We start from the raw sequence: 15,971 nt of genomic DNA on the forward strand, positions 1-15,971 counted from the left end.
TCAGACACTCCAGACCCGCGAAATTTAATTATTAGTAATTCCGGGTACTTTTTGAACAGACCATGTATATCAAATGTTTGAACGTTAAAAAAAAAGTTTATATATATATATATATATATATATATATCCAAAAGTAAATTAGTTAGTTAGCTTAAGAACTCACGCTTAACGGCTTTGTCGTGAACCTAGATAAATTTTAATAATGATAGGAAAACCCGCAAATTTTCTGGTCATTATTTGTGAAGTTCACTCTGTCTGATGCATCAGAATAAATGCTAAAATTAATAATAATTTTATAGATATTATTTGGCGCCAAAAACCGCGCAGTATAGGAAAAACAAGAATTAAAGCCACCGCAACCGCACTAGTCCTATGAAAAAGTTAAGTACTGTATGACAAATATGTAGATATGTAGTCAGTCGTAATAAATTAGATACATAAATAATAATTAATTAGTTAGAATTCAACATAATTTTATAAATGCTCAACTGATTTTATATTTTATAAAATCAGCATTTATTCACTTATTTTTTTATAAAAATTTGTCCTTTTTCTTAATGGGGCGCGCCCCACAGATTGGAAATCGCTGCATTAATACTTATGAACAATTAATAATATTAAAAATAACTAACTTATTAATTTTTTGAAAATGTTGGTTAACATATTAAACAAAGTGCCTTACATTGATTATTTGAATCACACAGTATTTAACTTTTCATTTTTGTAGTTAGTTTAGTTATAAGTAAGCGACATAGAAGGATAAATATGTAAATAAAATGTAATATATAATATAAAAAAATGTTAATATTTGAATATTGTTAATAAGAAATAAAATGTTAAAAAGTAAGATATAAATTTTATATGAAAGTAGCTAAAGGTAATTCGTACGATTAAAACTGTTTGTAATTATAATTGTATAAGTAATTGAATTGAACTATTTATACAAATATTTATTTAGTATTTAACTATGTGCTTATTTTTATGATTTTGTGAATGCATCAGCAATTTTTGCGATGCTCCATACGGCACTCACCAAATATAGTAATAATATACACTAACAATAATAAATATGTTAATATGTACTAACCAATATATACTATTATAATCAACTTGCAAAAAATATTTACCTATTAGCTATAATATTATTAAATTTGTATATACATATTGAAACAAAAATATGAACATGAACCAAAATGTTTTATTTCCTTTATGAAGGAGTTAGTTTTAGGTAGAAAATTCAATTTGCTAATTTTACGTTATAAGTAATTCTGATTAGTTTGACGACAAAATTGGACAAAGTATGTAATGTGAGCCAAAATAAGACTTTATCGTCGACTATTTCTCTAAAACGGCTGCACATGTTTAAAAAATCCAAAAGCCAATTAAAGAAACTCCATAAAATTGGATTAATATTGCGAGACGATCGGCCGAGTCGTTTCTTTAGAATTACTAGATAAGTGCAAAATTTAATTCGATAAAGATCTCTCAGGTCATTCCTTTATTAATTTTACGATTTTTATGAAATTTTGTACTATGGTCTGAACTGAAGATCTTAAAATCTAAGCGTCCGAATTAAAAGTGAACTTTTATCAAGGCAGTTTTAAAAATTGCTAAATCTCAATCCATATTGGCTTAGAATTAATGCAAAATGCCATTTACAAATTGTTTTAAAAAAAATTCTCAATGCTGCGACCTGAAATAATGTTTGACAAAATACTGCAATCTTTGTTATATTACACTTCTCCATTAAAATAAATCCTATTAACTATTTTAAATTAGCTACATTTGTTGTCCTTAAATATTCTAAATTGTGAATTAAAACAATTTGTTACTGAATTTCATTTTGTGAGTATATTGAACAGTAAAAACTTTAAATATGAAAACTATTGGAAAATGACATCAAAGTTCACTTCAGAGCAACAATTAGGAAAATCCATACTTAGTAAGTAGTATAGTACGAACACAATACTCTTTCATTAATTAGCATACGCCTATACTACACTATTAGTTTAATAGTGTATTCCAGGCAATAACTAATTTAAATATTCAATTGAATTGAGTTAAATTGTCCACATGATTTGAAGTGTTAAATAAATAGAATGTTCAGTGGAATGAATAAATGATTGGTTGAATTCAAAATTTAACTACCCTACTAGTCCCTGCACAAACATGAGATAAAAGTGATACTATTTTGACGTAGTTTTAAAAATGATAAAACAGAATTTTTCTCTAAGGCTGAAAAGTAAGCTTGAAATAAAAGTAATTATGTATGTCATTAACATTCTTTTATTCATCCACAATTACAATCATGATGCAAAAGTACCTTTAAAACAGTTTGGTTTTATATTTTTGCAAAAAAAAGCATAGGTGACCTCATAGTTACCAGATGTCAAAGTTTCATTCTGCACTGGCAAAGGCACCAGAAATGCTTTCAACCAGGACAGGATACACTGTCAAGAACAAAACTTCATGTTAAAATAGCACCTTGAATGTATAAGAACATGTAAGTATAACATACTGTGTGCTTGAAAAACGTGTGTAACAAAATATTAAATTTCAGAAAATGTAAGACTCCAGCATTAGTATTATAACAATTTAGAAAATTTATTAACACACAATATGATAAATCTACAAACTACGCTTAATATCGAATTGGGTTTTATGTACAGAAAGAATATACTAACGCATATCAGATTTTATTAATTGAACTCTACTTGAACGCAATAATATTTTGATCTTTTTTTTTCACGTAGCATAGATATTTTATGACCATATGACCACACTCCGACAGTTATAGTGGCATGGTATAAAACTTGACCAAGTTAACTAGTTTAAACATATTTACTTACAAAATTGCATTACAACGCAAACGTTCGAGATGAAAGCCGTATTTGCCGTCCGTTTCGCAACTATTATTATTGCGAGTTTGTGTTATGCGATCATTTTCCTCATTTAAGGAGATACGCAATCTTCAACTGATATCCTGATGCTGTGGCGTGTGTGTTTAGTCCATGTTAATACTGGACACTACTCGAAAATTTAACAAAAAGCAGCAGTACACTAATGATTTTGTACACATTTGTTTGTCACATGTAACCACTATACGGACTAAAAATTTTAAAATACATAATGCATTTTACAACAAATTTGCACGTAGATAATGCAATAATCATTTTGTTTAGCTGCAAAGTATAAACGAATACAACATTTTGATGAATAAATATAAATTTTACCGTTTTAAGATTGTACTATTAATTGACCATACAGGAAATCTTATTAAAAGACGTAAAATACATCAGTTAGTTTTTTATTTTCAATTCCAATGCAAATCGCATAATACAATCATACAGTTATGGGAGTTACTGATAAAAATGAAAACATCGAGATGGTCATACTGAATTCAATTTAATTGGAACTTGGAAGCACTAAACCTAGTTTTTATAACGGAATGAGAATTTTGCACAATGTTTAAAATTGACACTTAACGGGTTTTAATGACAATTCCAAAAAATAATGGTATCGCTCTATTTTAAAAATATTGTATTAAAAATAATTATTTATATAATACAAAGTAGTTTGCACTTAAAATTAAAGCTAATTACTACTAAATACACCAAAATCCATTCTCTTGGCCATCAAATTAATTGTACTCTAAATCAAAATACGTAAAAAAAATTTACACACACTTTGCTTAATAAATATTTGTGGTTTAAAACTTTGAATCCAATTTCTCAAAATTGACATGTCAAACGAAATCGTCAAGATCAAGGAATACACAATTTACTTTGTAGTATTGCAAAAGCATCCTACCTAGTAAATTTGACAATTCAATCTATAAATCTAAACATGAACGAAATAAATATTTTCGAAGTATCTTCTTATTTCATTAACGTACAGTACATGACGTTCATGTTAGATGTGTGTGTATGAGAATGACATTTGCCTTGAACATTCTCCACAGTGATTTGTTCTAAAACGTCATTCAAAATAACTTGTTCTTATTTGATTTATACTATATTTGTAACTCGTAACCTAAGTGGGGACAATATTCATGTCCAACATTATATTAATCCGCATTTAGAATCGACGGGGCATCATGTCCCTACGACCTTGTGGCCCTCCGAGATTGCTATAAGGAACAAAAAGCCGAAATATTTTTATCAGTTATGATACAATGTAATATATTGTGTTATAATACTTTGTTATTAAAAGGGTTATAACTACAAACAACGTTATTTAAAGAACTTTTCATAATGACTACAGCAAGATATGAAATTATTCTCTGATCGCAGCTTAAGAAGCTGATGTAACCTAAATAACCCTTTTAAATTTTGAATTATAGTTAATTTCCATACTATGACCGCAAATGAGATTTTTTTTATTATGAGCATGCAATGTAATAAGTAACTGTTCTCATATAAAAACGAAAGTAAAAAGTAAATTAGAATAAAATTTATGATAAAATTTATCATAAACACGTACTACTGTGCTGAACAGTGGCAAGAAAAATTATTTGATGAAAAAAACTTACCGTGGTCCTCCTAGTGGGGGGAATGCTTGTGAATAGTTATCCCGATCATTTCCACCTCCATAGCCTCTCCTAATTAAAAAAAATAGGATTTAATGTGTATTTAATATGACTAATTTAATTGAAACATTTTAATCTTGTATGCAATCCATAAATATATAAATGCTGAACTTACATTTGTGGAGGAGATCTTCTACTGAACATATCACCGGGTCCACCACCCATGCCTCCAGGACCAGCAGCCGGCCTCCTGTCAAACATTGGGGGCATGGGCATTGGTGGGCGCATTGGACCTGCAGGGCCTCGTCTATCATCCATCATCGGTGGTGCTCCACCTCTTCGGTCATCCATGTACATGTTATCATAACCACCTTGACCTACCATGCAAAAATATTTTGTTTAGCATTTTTGTACATATATGCATATATGTATATACATAAGTAAGCTTTTTGAAAGACCATAAAAAGCTATCAAAGATTAAATTGAATACAATATAATTAACGTTATGGCACAGAGATGTTTGATCTTTTAACTGGAATACAGTTTAGTTAATGTTTTTACAAGAACTATTGTACAGTGAGTAAAAGATATGTGGATATACATATACCTACATATATCTGAAATGTTGCAAAGGAAAACATTACATTATTAAATCGCGCGCCACCTGATTAAATATAGTATTGGGTCAAAAGATCAAAACAAACTGTTAGGTATGCAAATCATACCTAAGTCTAAGTCTCTGTAAGCGCCGCCCGCACCGCCGCCGCCAAGCTGCGGCAGCGCGAACCCGCGTCTGTCCTCACCAGAAAATCCGCCATCCGGGTAACCGCCACCGCCGCCCATTCCGCCTCCCATGCCGCCACCTCTGCGGTCCATCATTCCACCTGCTCCAACGCCATTACCACGCATTCCCATGCCGCCGTCCATCATAGAACCGCCGCGGTCACCATAACCACCACCCATGCCGCCGCCGCCCATACCTAGAAAAAAATTACATATTCATTAATAACTTGGTAAAAGATAAATATAAACAAATTTATTGAAGCATTTAAAAAGTAATTTGCCATTATTCATATGAATAGTGCCATGATTTTTTTTATTATATCTTTGGTTATGGTAATACTATTACCTAGTTTCTTGCATTAATAGAACTTATGTAAAAGTTGCTATAAATGAAATTTTGTTATTTAAAATTAAATCTCAATTTTCTTACCATTGCGCATGGGTCCAGCACCTCGTCCACCAAAATCTCCTCCACGACCACCATCACGAGAATAGGGTGCTCCACGATTCATGTCACGGCCACCACCACGCATGGGTCCTGGGCCACCGCCTCCACGACGCATGCCACCTCCCATGGGGCCACCACCATTACGCATACCTGAAAGTATTCATAATTAAGTACAAAGCAATAAATGAAATTTACATATAGTATTTTTGTGGAAAAAATGACATTCTAAACAAAACTACTATACAATGATGTTAAAGTATAAGATGAAAATGAAAGAGGGTTTGATGACAGTTTTTACAAAGCAATGAATGAACGTTCACTAAGAATTATGATAAACATGATGCTAAAAAAATGTATGTAAAGAATTAAGTCGTGATGACAAGCAAATAAAATGAGTATGAGTATCATGCAGTATTAATTGCAAAAAACAACGGCAATAGTTAATGAGATGAGACTAACGGTTACCCCCAGGTCCTCCACCACTACGATTCATACCACCTCCTCGTCCTCCAAATCCTCGACCGCCGCGGCCACCGCCTCCACGACCACCACCTGATCCGCGTTCCTTGATGCGGCCCCTTTCGACACTTATCGTGGCCCCATTAAATGTAGTATTATTCAACGCTTGAATCGCGCTAAAAGCCATCTCTTCGGTCTGCATATGTACAAAGCCACAACGATTCATAATATCACATTCTGTTACAACACCGTAAGCTTCGAACAAACGACGTAATTCTTCAGGCTTGGAGCCTGGCGGCAAGCTTCCAACAAATACTTTTGTTTTCTGTAAGGGAGACATGATTACGACACTTAATTACGTATCACACGAGTGGAACATTAATACAAAAGCAAAAATAATACTTACCGGCACCATTCTGATACTTATTAATAAATTAGGACACTAAAGAACTTGTAAAAACTGAATGACGCTTTAATCACTGTCACGAAAAACACCGCCGAACTGATTGATGATTGCAAATGGCCGAGTAAAGCCAAGCCCGTGACGCGGGCGCAAGATACACGGAGTGTTGCCTTATGCTATTTCCCGGCACTGCTGGCAACTTCGTAGCAGAAGTAAATAAAGCGGCATTTTCAAATGTTCCTCGGGAGTAAAATACACAATAATGCATAAAATGTTTCCAAATCTTTTTTCCAAAATAAATTAATAAATTAGTTATGTTGCTTTTTTTTCAAATAAATAATCATGTACAATATAAGCCAAGATTTAATAAATGTACTATCATATTCATAGATAAAAGAAGAGTATCATATGTCAATACTCTGAACGCATATAGCCAATACAATAAATAAAACGCAAACGTCATTAGAAGAATGTCAGAATAAACTTATAAATTATATTCAAATAAATTAAATTTAAGCAATAATGGCCCGTTATTTTCGTGAACAAGACATCGATGAGTTTCGTGAGTGTTTCTACCTTTTTGCACGCTCTGGTCAAATAAATTCTGTAGATGAACTCACAGTCGTAATGAGGTCTCTGGGTCTTGCTCCAACTATACAAGAGATTAAAGCATATTTAACAGCCCGTGGAGGAAAATTAAGCTTTGCTGATTTTTTAGAAGTAATGCATAAGCATTCACAAAGCGAGAACTTGCCGGCTGAAGTTATTGCTGCTTTTAAGTCCGGTGACCCGACTGGCAGTGGTCTTATTCCAGCAACTCAATTAAGGCATCTTTTAAGATACTGGGGTGAGGGTTTAAGCGAAAAGGAAGTAGATAATATATTTAGAGAAGCAAATGTAACAAAAAATTCTCAAGTTCGCTATCAGGATTTCATTAAAATAGCTTGCGCCCCAGTTCCTGATTACTATTAATAGTAATAGTTTTTGGTAACTTTACACAAAGGTGTTGGCTAAATGTATAATAAAGTTAGTTACTTTGCACAATATCACAGAGTATTTTTATAAATAAAATTGACAGTATTCTAAATCAAGATATTATATAAATATCTAATAATTTTAAAGCAATATTGTATTTATTAAAAATATAAAGTTGTAGAGGTATGAGCTTAATAAATATATTTTGTTAATATTTAAATGTTTAATATTTGCTGACCAGAAGTTTTGTATACATATTACTCAATAGCAGATATTTATACGAAACCTCAAAATAAATTCTAACATTCATTTATTCTAAAAATCAATACAATCTCTATACATTTACTCCAAGAAGAAGAAACGTGAACCATATTTTGCTGGTGGTTTCTCAGCATCCTTAGGTAATTCTGGAGTAGCATCTGGAAAGACCTGCATAGGTTCTGGCTCTGGTTTTGGGCGTTTTGAATCGTGAATTTTAGGTTTGGCAAAATAATCATATTGAGGTCTTTCAATACCATAGTTATCGAAAACACATTTATCTAATGCACTTTGTGTTTTACGGCAACTGTAAATAAATTAAAATTAATACTATAACAATGCTATAAAATATAGCATTTATTATATACTTCAGATTCAGATGTTTAAATATAATTTTTTTTATAGACAAATTTATACTCAAATATCTGAAAAAAATCATACTTATACTTTATACCATATTTAGATATTTCATAAATTAAAAAGGTTATTTGAAAAACACAAATTGAACACTAGGCATGAATTTTAATGTTTTTGATTATTATATGCTCAACTAGTAAAAAAAACATTGATGGTTTCAACTTACAATTTATATGAAAGGTCACCGCTGCTTTTATCTAAGCAGTTAGCATATTGCTGAAATTCTGCAGCACAAGATTTTTTCATTTTTCGAAAAAAGTCTAAAGCACAATTAGTCACCGCTTTGCCTTCTTGAATGCATGCTCTTGGGTCTTCCAATTCATTTCGACATAACATAAATTCCTACAATCATACATACAATTGTGTTATTCAAATATACACTTTTCCATTCTTGAGAGAAATGTGTATAGTATTACATAATGATTTGAAAGAAAATATAAATAAAAACGTATTATATTAAATAAGCTTTGAAAGATGAAACTGTGATTAATACTTAAATTGAAATTTCATTATTTATACATTGTTTTGGAATTCGCAATGTTTTCCAAAGTGAAATGCTCCAGCATGAAGAAAAGGGCTAGATAGATTCACTTCAGGTACTGTTAATTCCTCTTCTGTTGGAAGATAAACATCAGTAGTGACAACCATTTTGTAAAGCTACCTAGATGATTTGTGATTGTTAAAATCCAAGAAAAAGACTTAAAATAAATTTGAACGACCAATATTATTTAACATTAAGTGACATGACAGCTCTTCCGAAGTCAAAAAGTGGCATTTCAAGTTGTCAAATTGCAATAGTGTTACCAGATATTAATATCAACTATTTTAATGCATTAGATAAAAAAAAACTGTTATATTATATTCTCTTTCGTAAAAAAAAAGTAATATGATTAAAACTATATGCACTTACTATAGATATCAATTTGCTGACATTAACTTTTTCAGAAAATCCGATTTGCGAATTTTGGTACCAAAATTGGAAAAAGTGTCTCCACAATTTTTTTTTGTAAATTTTGATGTAATTTTGTACGATATAAATGTTTATGGTTGTAACGAACATCCTAAAATATTATTGGCCTACGAAAAATAGTTAAATGTAATTATAAAATAAAAAAATCTAGCAGTTTGAAATAATAGGCCGTTGCTAAATTTCATTTCTGATTAAGAAGATTGTATGCATATGTAGTAAAGTTTCTACAATTAAAGTAAAATCAACTGATATTTAATTTCAAACATTAAAGCATCAATTGAAAACTTGAAATTCAAAATATATTATTATATATATTAGAATATGTCGACATAATTATTCTTCTTCTTCTTCCTCCTCCTCTTCCTCTTCCTCCTCCTCTTCTTCATCATCTTCCTCTTCCTCGGCTTCTTCCGCTCCTCCTTCTCCAGCCTCGCCAGCTATTTCCTTTAGCTCTACCGGTTTAGGCAGGTGAGCAATCCTCCATGCCTACGATTTTTCATTAAAAAAGTTTAATGGTAAAGTTTAGCTTCAGTCATCTTGATATGATAAGAAAGCTTTGAATAATTAATATAAATTTTGGTTCAATTTTATAGATAATTAAAATATTCACCTCTTCTTCAGCAAATGTTGGATCCGTCATTTCCATAATTTCTGGTCCAATTGGATATTCCTGTTGAATATCGGGCATACCTTCTGGAGAATGATTATGCGCATTGTACTTTTGACCCCAACCAATATAAATAGTTGCACATATTCTACAAAATAAATTAGAAAAATGACTTATCTATAAATATAAATAATTTAATGAAAATAATAATAAATTATCATTATTACTTTCCAGCAGACAAGGCGTATGCACCAGGCCACAAAGACGAGCGAACTATTGCAACGGCTGTATCTGGTATGCAAAGAGAACTGCTTCGAACGGTCCACGCAGGCATTGATTCCAGTGAAGCATCTTCAGATAACGGCGTAAGCAATGGTGGACCGACTTCCTTCTCGACACGATCGATGTTGGCATCAGCTTCTTCGTCCTCTCCAGCCATTTCTTCCTATAATCACCTTAATTATTGTCAAATTTCTTCACAAAAAGTAGATACACTTACCGCTTCCGGCATATTTGGATTCCACCAAACCGTACGGCCTTGTTTCAGAATATTCGGCGCATGATGGTTCCAAAATGTCATAGTCGTATCACAAAGATCCCTCATAGGCGGAGGCTCGTACCGAGGATTGACACTGATACTTGTTTGGTCACCTGTAAATGTTAAAATTAGATAGTAAATGAGAATTTTGCCGTAATTAAGATACTGTGAATTTCAGTATATCGTACCTTCCTCCTCTTCTCCTACTTCTTCTTCTTCTTCTTCACCACCGCCTCCACCAGCACCACCAAAAGTGTAATATCCGATCGGCGATACTTGTGTTCCAGATGATATACGAGCGATGGTCGCGCGCAAATAGTCAATTTCGCGACCCGGAAACGGAGGATATGTGTGAAGCTTTATATGAAAAAGTACAAATTATTAGGCTTGCAACGAATAGTATATTCGGCAAAATGCCGAATACCAAATATTCGGCATGCTCCAAAGACCGAATGCCGAATATTCAACAACTACTCGGCAGGTTTTTGGCGTCTAAGCTCGTTTGTATTAATGTAATTACTATCAGTAATTGTTATATTACTAACGCGCTACATGTTTATTCAAATTTTATGCCTAGACTTGCAACCACTATTCGGTTACTTTTTGTTATTTGGAATATTTGGCACCAATTATACTATTCGGCCAAAAACCGAATACTTGAATACCACATGTCATAGGAAAATAAATTGTAAAATCATGAAAAAAGCGATTCTTTACAAATATTTCAATGTATTTCCAATTATTTCTTTCATAAACTTTTAATATTTTCTTTTATAAATTCAATATTGTTTCTAATATATTAGAAATACTAATCATAACAAAATAAATAAAAAATGATCAAAAATATTGTTTGTATATGTAAAGAACCAATAATAATTCTTTGACTGGAAATGCTTAGATTGAATATAATGAATGACTTTATTGAACACATGTGTGTAACCATTAAATGATTTATATTTAATAAATGTAATCTAATAAGTATCTTGTGAATATTCCCAAAAGTCGATACAGTTTAAATTATTATGTATATAACAACAAAATCATTTCTATTACTACATTAATATTTGGTGCAAGCTTACAAATTATACTTAAAGTATAAAACGTGCATACAGTATGAAACAATATAAGGTATAGTTTTGTACAACAGCACAGTTTAAAATATAAACCTATTGGCCTATTGAATTCTGTTGCAAGACTTACAAAATTTAGGTCGAGTAAAAAATAAATGTCTATAATTCCCTAAGGTAAATTATATTTTTTCTCAAGTCTTTTTCTCTAAATCGCCCGAGCTTAAGAAGTATTTGATTAAATTCAATAAAGACATGCGTTGAAATGAGTTTGTCAGTTTTGCGCGACGATCGGCTTAGCCGTTTCTTTATAATTAGCTGATGAATGCAAAATATTTTTTGCATTTTATCAACGTTTTCGACAAAATTTCTGAGTAAAGATCAGCTAGACCGCTGAGCAAATAACGATTTTATTTAAACTTTGATTGATGACAAAATTCATGGTCTCATTGATGACAAATTCTCAAATATGTATATTAATAATAATATAAATAAATTAATAATAATAATTAATTTATTTTGAATAAACTCCAGTAGTTTAAAACATACTGATTATTAGGACTTACAGCAGCTCGTATCATTTTGCTTATAATAAATAACTCATATAATTAATATTAGGTCAGTTACTTATTTTCATATAACATGAAATTTCTAGGTGTAAGGTATATTCAAATAATTTTAAAAAAAAGTCTATTATACCTCAGTATCCAGATCTCCCGTCATATAACGGGTAATTTTACGAGCCACATTGATCTGCTCCGGCGTCACTTCAGGTAATCTAATCCATTCTTGGGTCAAATCAGTAGTAATATAATATACCTAACAATATATGATGTAATTGTGAACCGCAAAAGTATTTGATAACAATATAAACAGGTACAAAGTTTATAACGGAATAATAAAACTTAACACTTAAAAGATATGAATCAAAAATATCTCGGACAATAAATTATTATTAAACTAGAATTTGGTACTCAACTAGAATTTTGAATTTGGAATTCAGCACCTGGTTATATTTTAGCAAAAATTTATTTTAACACATTGTTTGATTATTTTAAAAATGGTTGTTGTTAGTTGGCGAAACATTTTCACATTTTGCCCAGAAGAATTTTGTTTAATACTATTTTTTTTATATATTCATTTATTATTACCTTCGCGTTGACTCCTTGTCCTGGTTGTTCCACTGGTATCTCTACTGGTGGTTTATATTGGCTAACCGGAAGAGGTGGAAGCGGAGGTCGTGGTTTTTTAACGGGTGCGCCTTCACCAAGAATTGGTTCCGGTTCTCTTGGCGGATATAAATCGGGATTAGCTGGTTCTGTCGGTTCCGCTTGACCCAAAGCTTCAGCTTGAGCGGCTTCTAAAGCTTTAAGCTCTTCCTCTTGTCTAGCTGCTTTCTCAGCTTCTATTTCCTACGAAAATATATTCATATTATAATATTTTCTACTGGTAGAAAGTTGTGAAAACGACAGGTTATTGTAAGGTTGAAGAAAGACAATCCTGAATCTGTATTACATAAGCACAACAATGTTGAGACTAATGGATGTTCTTATACTTACAATGACAATAAAAAAAAATCATCTAACTTACTTCAATTCTTTTAGCATATTCCTCTTCATGCCATTCACATTCGGCTACATAGTAATTTTTATGTATTCCAAATATCTTACCCCAAAAACTGCAAAAAATGTTATGAAATAAAATATCAGGTATCTATGATTTTAGAAGCAAATAAATGATTTTTTATCAATTTTTTTTATCATCTATTTATTAGAATTACTCTTACTTAATTGTGGCAATTGCGGGATTTTTTGCTAGTTTACGAATAGATAGTTCTATGCAGAATAATTCAGTTCTTGGCAACCCAATGCCTGCACGCTCCCAGTGATAACCAATAGTCATCAGATCCGGAACTTCTGCAGGCATATTATCCGGATCCAATGCTGGCTCATCATTTTCTCCAGGCAAAGGTGCTGGCTATTTAAAAATACATATATTTAAAATTCTTGTAAATGAGAATTACATTTATCTTTGAATGCTTTGTATATACTGACCTGAAGGAAAGGTAATAGTTTTCTAGCTTCTTCATATTGTTGAGGTGGTATGAAAGCATCTTGAAGCATATCACCAGGATTGTAACGCTGCTCTCGCACATTGCGCGAATATTCTTCAAAAAAGTCTACTATATTTTCTGGTTGTTCAGATATTATTTTATTCAGCACTTCGGATAAATGATCGTATCTATATAAGTAACATTTTTAAATTAAAATTTATAGATTCATTTATATGTATAATCTTTACTCACACATTGTCTCCGGTTTCTGAACTATGTTTTTGTAAGAACATCTTAGCGCTGACCATGTCATGTTCCACCTTTGGCATCCGGGTCTCAGCATTATGAATTATTTCATCTTCCAAATTAAAATTCATGATTATCTAAATTGGATAGTAAGAAATATTAGTGTATAATATAATGCCGTAAAATATTATATATTATACTGACCTGATTTTAATTAACATTGATGTTTTGCTTAACTTGCTTGAATAAAACAAAATGATCACAGTTATTCATTTATTATCATTTTTTAAATACAAAACAATTATATTCTATATAAATTTGACATCTATAATTATGCAATTTACAAAACATTGTTTTTAAAATATATAAAATTGATTGTAAATATATTTCTAGCTTTGGCAAAATATTAAACAATAAAATAATTGCTAAATGAATCTTTTAAAAATATATTATCTATTACTTTGATGATATTCAAAGTTTTATATTATTATATTATTGGTATATTAGTATAAAAATAACGCAAACACATTATATAAAATTGCAAATTTGTGATTGATATTATGCTTACAAATTAGATATTAAAACTAATTGGTTATCTAAGAAACTTTAAATAAACAAGACCAGAAAGTATAGCAGTTTCCAAGACAATAAGCAAAACCAATATAAGTTTATTCGTTAAAACATTCTTCTTAATTGAATTTAATGCCCTTTGTGTTTTTGAAAGTTCTTCATCTGTACGAACAAGTCTATTTTTACTGCGCAGAAGTGATTCTCTTTGCTCTCCAAGCTCAGTTATTATCTGAAAAATTAAATTACCATAAAAGATTGATATGTATAATGTTATGACAAAGCCCGTTGACATATTTTATATGTGAAATTAGTAAAATTTTGTATCAGTTTGCAAATAAAAAGCTAATTTCTTTTCGTATTGATGATATAATTTCAATTTCATATGTATCGAGATCTCATGAGAGAGTTCTTAATTATAATTTCTTACTGTCGTTCCAACTTCTTCAGTTTCTATAGCTATTTGATGAGACCTAGCGAGACTATCAGAAGTCCTTTCCAAGGCAGATACTCCTTCAAGTACTGTCCTCCTGTTTACATTATCCCAATCATAGTCAAAATTACTATTCATGATTGAGAAGCTTAAAAATTATTTTAGATGAAAAGTAATTCCTGAGAAATCTGCAGTCAGTAATGTTTCATTTTGAATTTATGAAAAATGTTAAATTTATAAATCATTAACTAAGAGCCATGATAAATAAAATGATATATTAATATAATAAATATTTTAGGCTTAATTTATTTGAGAGTGACCCATATAACAAAATAACAAGTAACAAGTACTAAATATAAAAAGTGTATATGACATTTTAGTAGACAAAAACAATAGTGGGAGCGCTAGTAAGTCGAGGTCGAAGTTTACCAATATTATTTCTTCGGTGCACAAAAGTTTCATGCGATTATTATTTTGTAAGAAACTGCCTACAGAAAAGCTGAATAATGAATTTAAACATAAATAATACTAATTTATTAACCTAGTGGTGTGTGGCATCGTGCCCTAAGCGAATTGCTGGAATTACCCGTAGCTTAATGAAATATTCAAGGAATATTAAATATTTTCAAATAGATTATTATAAATAATGCAACTTTCATTATTCTTATTTTATAAAAAGTAAATAAATAAAACTTAATCAATCGGTTTTAAATTGAAGAACATTGCATAATATTTATCACAATTAAATTTAAAATTCGAATTATTTTTAGACATTAACAATTTTTTTTTTTTGAAAATTAAAAAAAAAGATATAAAAAAATTCTTTCCCCAAAAGCAATCGTTTCGTCAACACAAGCAAACAGTTTTTTAAATCATTCAAATCGGATGCATATTACTCTCATAAACTGCAATTTTTTGCACATTTAGGTCTATATCTCCGAATCGGTTGAACCTGCCTCTGCCAAAATCAAATCACTCCCCATCATTACCTATCAAACGTTTATTGAATCATTTAAATCGGTTGATCCGCTATCTTGAAAACGGACATTTCAGCATTTTTTCATCATATCTCCAAAGCCGCTGAACCTGTCTTTGTCAAAAACTAATCAGCACGTCTGCTCATCACTAGGAATCGAATGTTTTTTGAACCATTCAAATCATCAGATAATCCGTACGTCCAAAATCGACGAAAAATTGTCTCCACACATACACACATCCA

The 15,971-nt window shown here is 30.9% G+C and overlaps 5 protein-coding genes across 10 annotated transcripts; 1 reads left to right on the forward strand and 4 right to left on the reverse strand.

The window, feature by feature from the left end:
* The first annotated feature begins 1,069 nt into the window (after window positions 1–1,069).
* LOC113385154 (calmodulin-like protein 4) lies at window positions 1,070–7,693 on the forward strand. Its single transcript, XM_026622973.1, has 2 exons — window positions 1,070–1,079; window positions 7,139–7,693. The coding sequence occupies exons 1-2, from the start codon at window positions 1,070–1,072 to the stop codon at window positions 7,591–7,593; spliced, it is 465 nt and encodes a 154-aa protein (XP_026478758.1). The 3' UTR covers window positions 7,594–7,693.
* LOC113385153 (glycine-rich protein DOT1-like) lies at window positions 2,320–6,760 on the reverse strand. Of its 6 annotated transcripts, none has more exons than XM_026622968.1 (7): window positions 6,625–6,760; window positions 6,219–6,543; window positions 5,742–5,909; window positions 5,254–5,508; window positions 4,704–4,905; window positions 4,532–4,600; window positions 2,320–2,450 (listed from the first exon to the last, which is right to left on the reverse strand). In XM_026622968.1, the coding sequence occupies exons 1-7, from the start codon at window positions 6,631–6,633 to the stop codon at window positions 2,432–2,434; spliced, it is 1,047 nt and encodes a 348-aa protein (XP_026478753.1). In that variant the 5' UTR covers window positions 6,634–6,760; the 3' UTR covers window positions 2,320–2,431. The 6 variants fall into 6 exon arrangements, with proteins under 6 accessions (XP_026478753.1, XP_026478756.1, XP_026478754.1 ...); XM_026622971.1 differs by lacking the exon at window positions 2,320–2,450 and adding an exon at window positions 4,026–4,129 and having other exon boundaries at window positions 6,258–6,543; XM_026622969.1 differs by lacking the exon at window positions 2,320–2,450 and adding an exon at window positions 4,026–4,129 and having other exon boundaries at window positions 6,255–6,543.
* A 200-nt stretch (window positions 7,694–7,893) lies between the features above and the next one.
* LOC113385231 (NADH dehydrogenase [ubiquinone] 1 alpha subcomplex subunit 8) lies at window positions 7,894–9,021 on the reverse strand. The gene is made up of 3 exons (XM_026623064.1): window positions 8,791–9,021; window positions 8,438–8,613; window positions 7,894–8,161 (listed from the first exon to the last, which is right to left on the reverse strand). Exons 1-3 carry the CDS (start codon window positions 8,917–8,919, stop codon window positions 7,939–7,941), a joined length of 528 nt encoding a protein of 175 aa, XP_026478849.1. The 5' UTR covers window positions 8,920–9,021; the 3' UTR covers window positions 7,894–7,938.
* Window positions 9,022–9,574: 553 nt separating this feature from the next.
* Window positions 9,575–13,835, reverse strand: LOC113386305 (radial spoke head protein 6 homolog A-like). Its single transcript, XM_026624093.1, has 11 exons — window positions 13,759–13,835; window positions 13,477–13,694; window positions 13,240–13,426; window positions 13,044–13,131; window positions 12,605–12,865; window positions 12,153–12,272; window positions 10,575–10,743; window positions 10,342–10,499; window positions 10,076–10,293; window positions 9,852–9,996; window positions 9,575–9,727 (listed from the first exon to the last, which is right to left on the reverse strand). Exons 1-11 carry the CDS (start codon window positions 13,833–13,835, stop codon window positions 9,575–9,577), a joined length of 1,794 nt encoding a protein of 597 aa, XP_026479878.1.
* A 509-nt stretch (window positions 13,836–14,344) lies between these two features.
* LOC113384784 (vesicle transport through interaction with t-SNAREs homolog 1B-like) lies at window positions 14,345–15,017 on the reverse strand. The gene is made up of 2 exons (XM_026622539.1): window positions 14,750–15,017; window positions 14,345–14,551 (listed from the first exon to the last, which is right to left on the reverse strand). Exons 1-2 carry the CDS (start codon window positions 14,888–14,890, stop codon window positions 14,345–14,347), a joined length of 348 nt encoding a protein of 115 aa, XP_026478324.1. The 5' UTR covers window positions 14,891–15,017.
* Between the last annotated feature and the right edge of the window lie 954 nt (window positions 15,018–15,971).

This window comes from Ctenocephalides felis, unplaced genomic scaffold, assembly GCF_003426905.1.
Source record: "Ctenocephalides felis isolate EL2017-DRISC unplaced genomic scaffold, ASM342690v1 CF-g0.4_SCAFFOLD_03571, whole genome shotgun sequence".
NCBI classification, from domain to species: Eukaryota; Metazoa; Arthropoda; class Insecta; order Siphonaptera; family Pulicidae; genus Ctenocephalides; species Ctenocephalides felis.

Excerpts from the sequence above, each read along its gene's own strand:
- LOC113385231 (XM_026623064.1), bottom strand. The coding sequence starts at position 8,919 with ATGGTTGTCACTACTGATGTTTATCTTCCAACAGAAGAGGAATTAACA. Across the intron at positions 8,614-8,790 it reads ATTGCGAATTCCAAAACAAT|GAATTTATGTTATGTCGAAA; the intron begins GTATAAATAATG and ends GTATGATTGTAG. Across the intron at positions 8,162-8,437 it reads GGTGACCTTTCATATAAATT|TTGCCGTAAAACACAAAGTG; the intron begins GTAAGTTGAAAC and ends ATTTATTTACAG.
- LOC113385153 (XM_026622966.1), bottom strand. Across the intron at positions 5,910-6,218 it reads TGGAGGACCTGGGGGTAACC|GTATGCGTAATGGTGGTGGC; the intron begins GTTAGTCTCATC and ends GAATACTTTCAG. Across the intron at positions 4,906-5,253 it reads TTACAGAGACTTAGACTTAG|GTCAAGGTGGTTATGATAAC; the intron begins GTATGATTTGCA and ends TTTGCATGGTAG.
- LOC113384784 (XM_026622539.1), bottom strand. The coding sequence starts at position 14,890 with ATGAATAGTAATTTTGACTATGATTGGGATAATGTAAACAGGAGGACA. Across the intron at positions 14,552-14,749 it reads CTGAAGAAGTTGGAACGACA|ATAATAACTGAGCTTGGAGA; the intron begins GTAAGAAATTAT and ends TTAATTTTTCAG.
- LOC113386305 (XM_026624093.1), bottom strand. The coding sequence starts at position 13,835 with ATGCCAAAGGTGGAACATGACATGGTCAGCGCTAAGATGTTCTTACAA. Across the intron at positions 12,273-12,604 it reads GACAAGGAGTCAACGCGAAG|GTATATTATATTACTACTGA; the intron begins GTAATAATAAAT and ends ATATATTGTTAG. Across the intron at positions 10,500-10,574 it reads AGTAGGAGAAGAGGAGGAAG|GTGACCAAACAAGTATCAGT; the intron begins GTACGATATACT and ends TAACATTTACAG.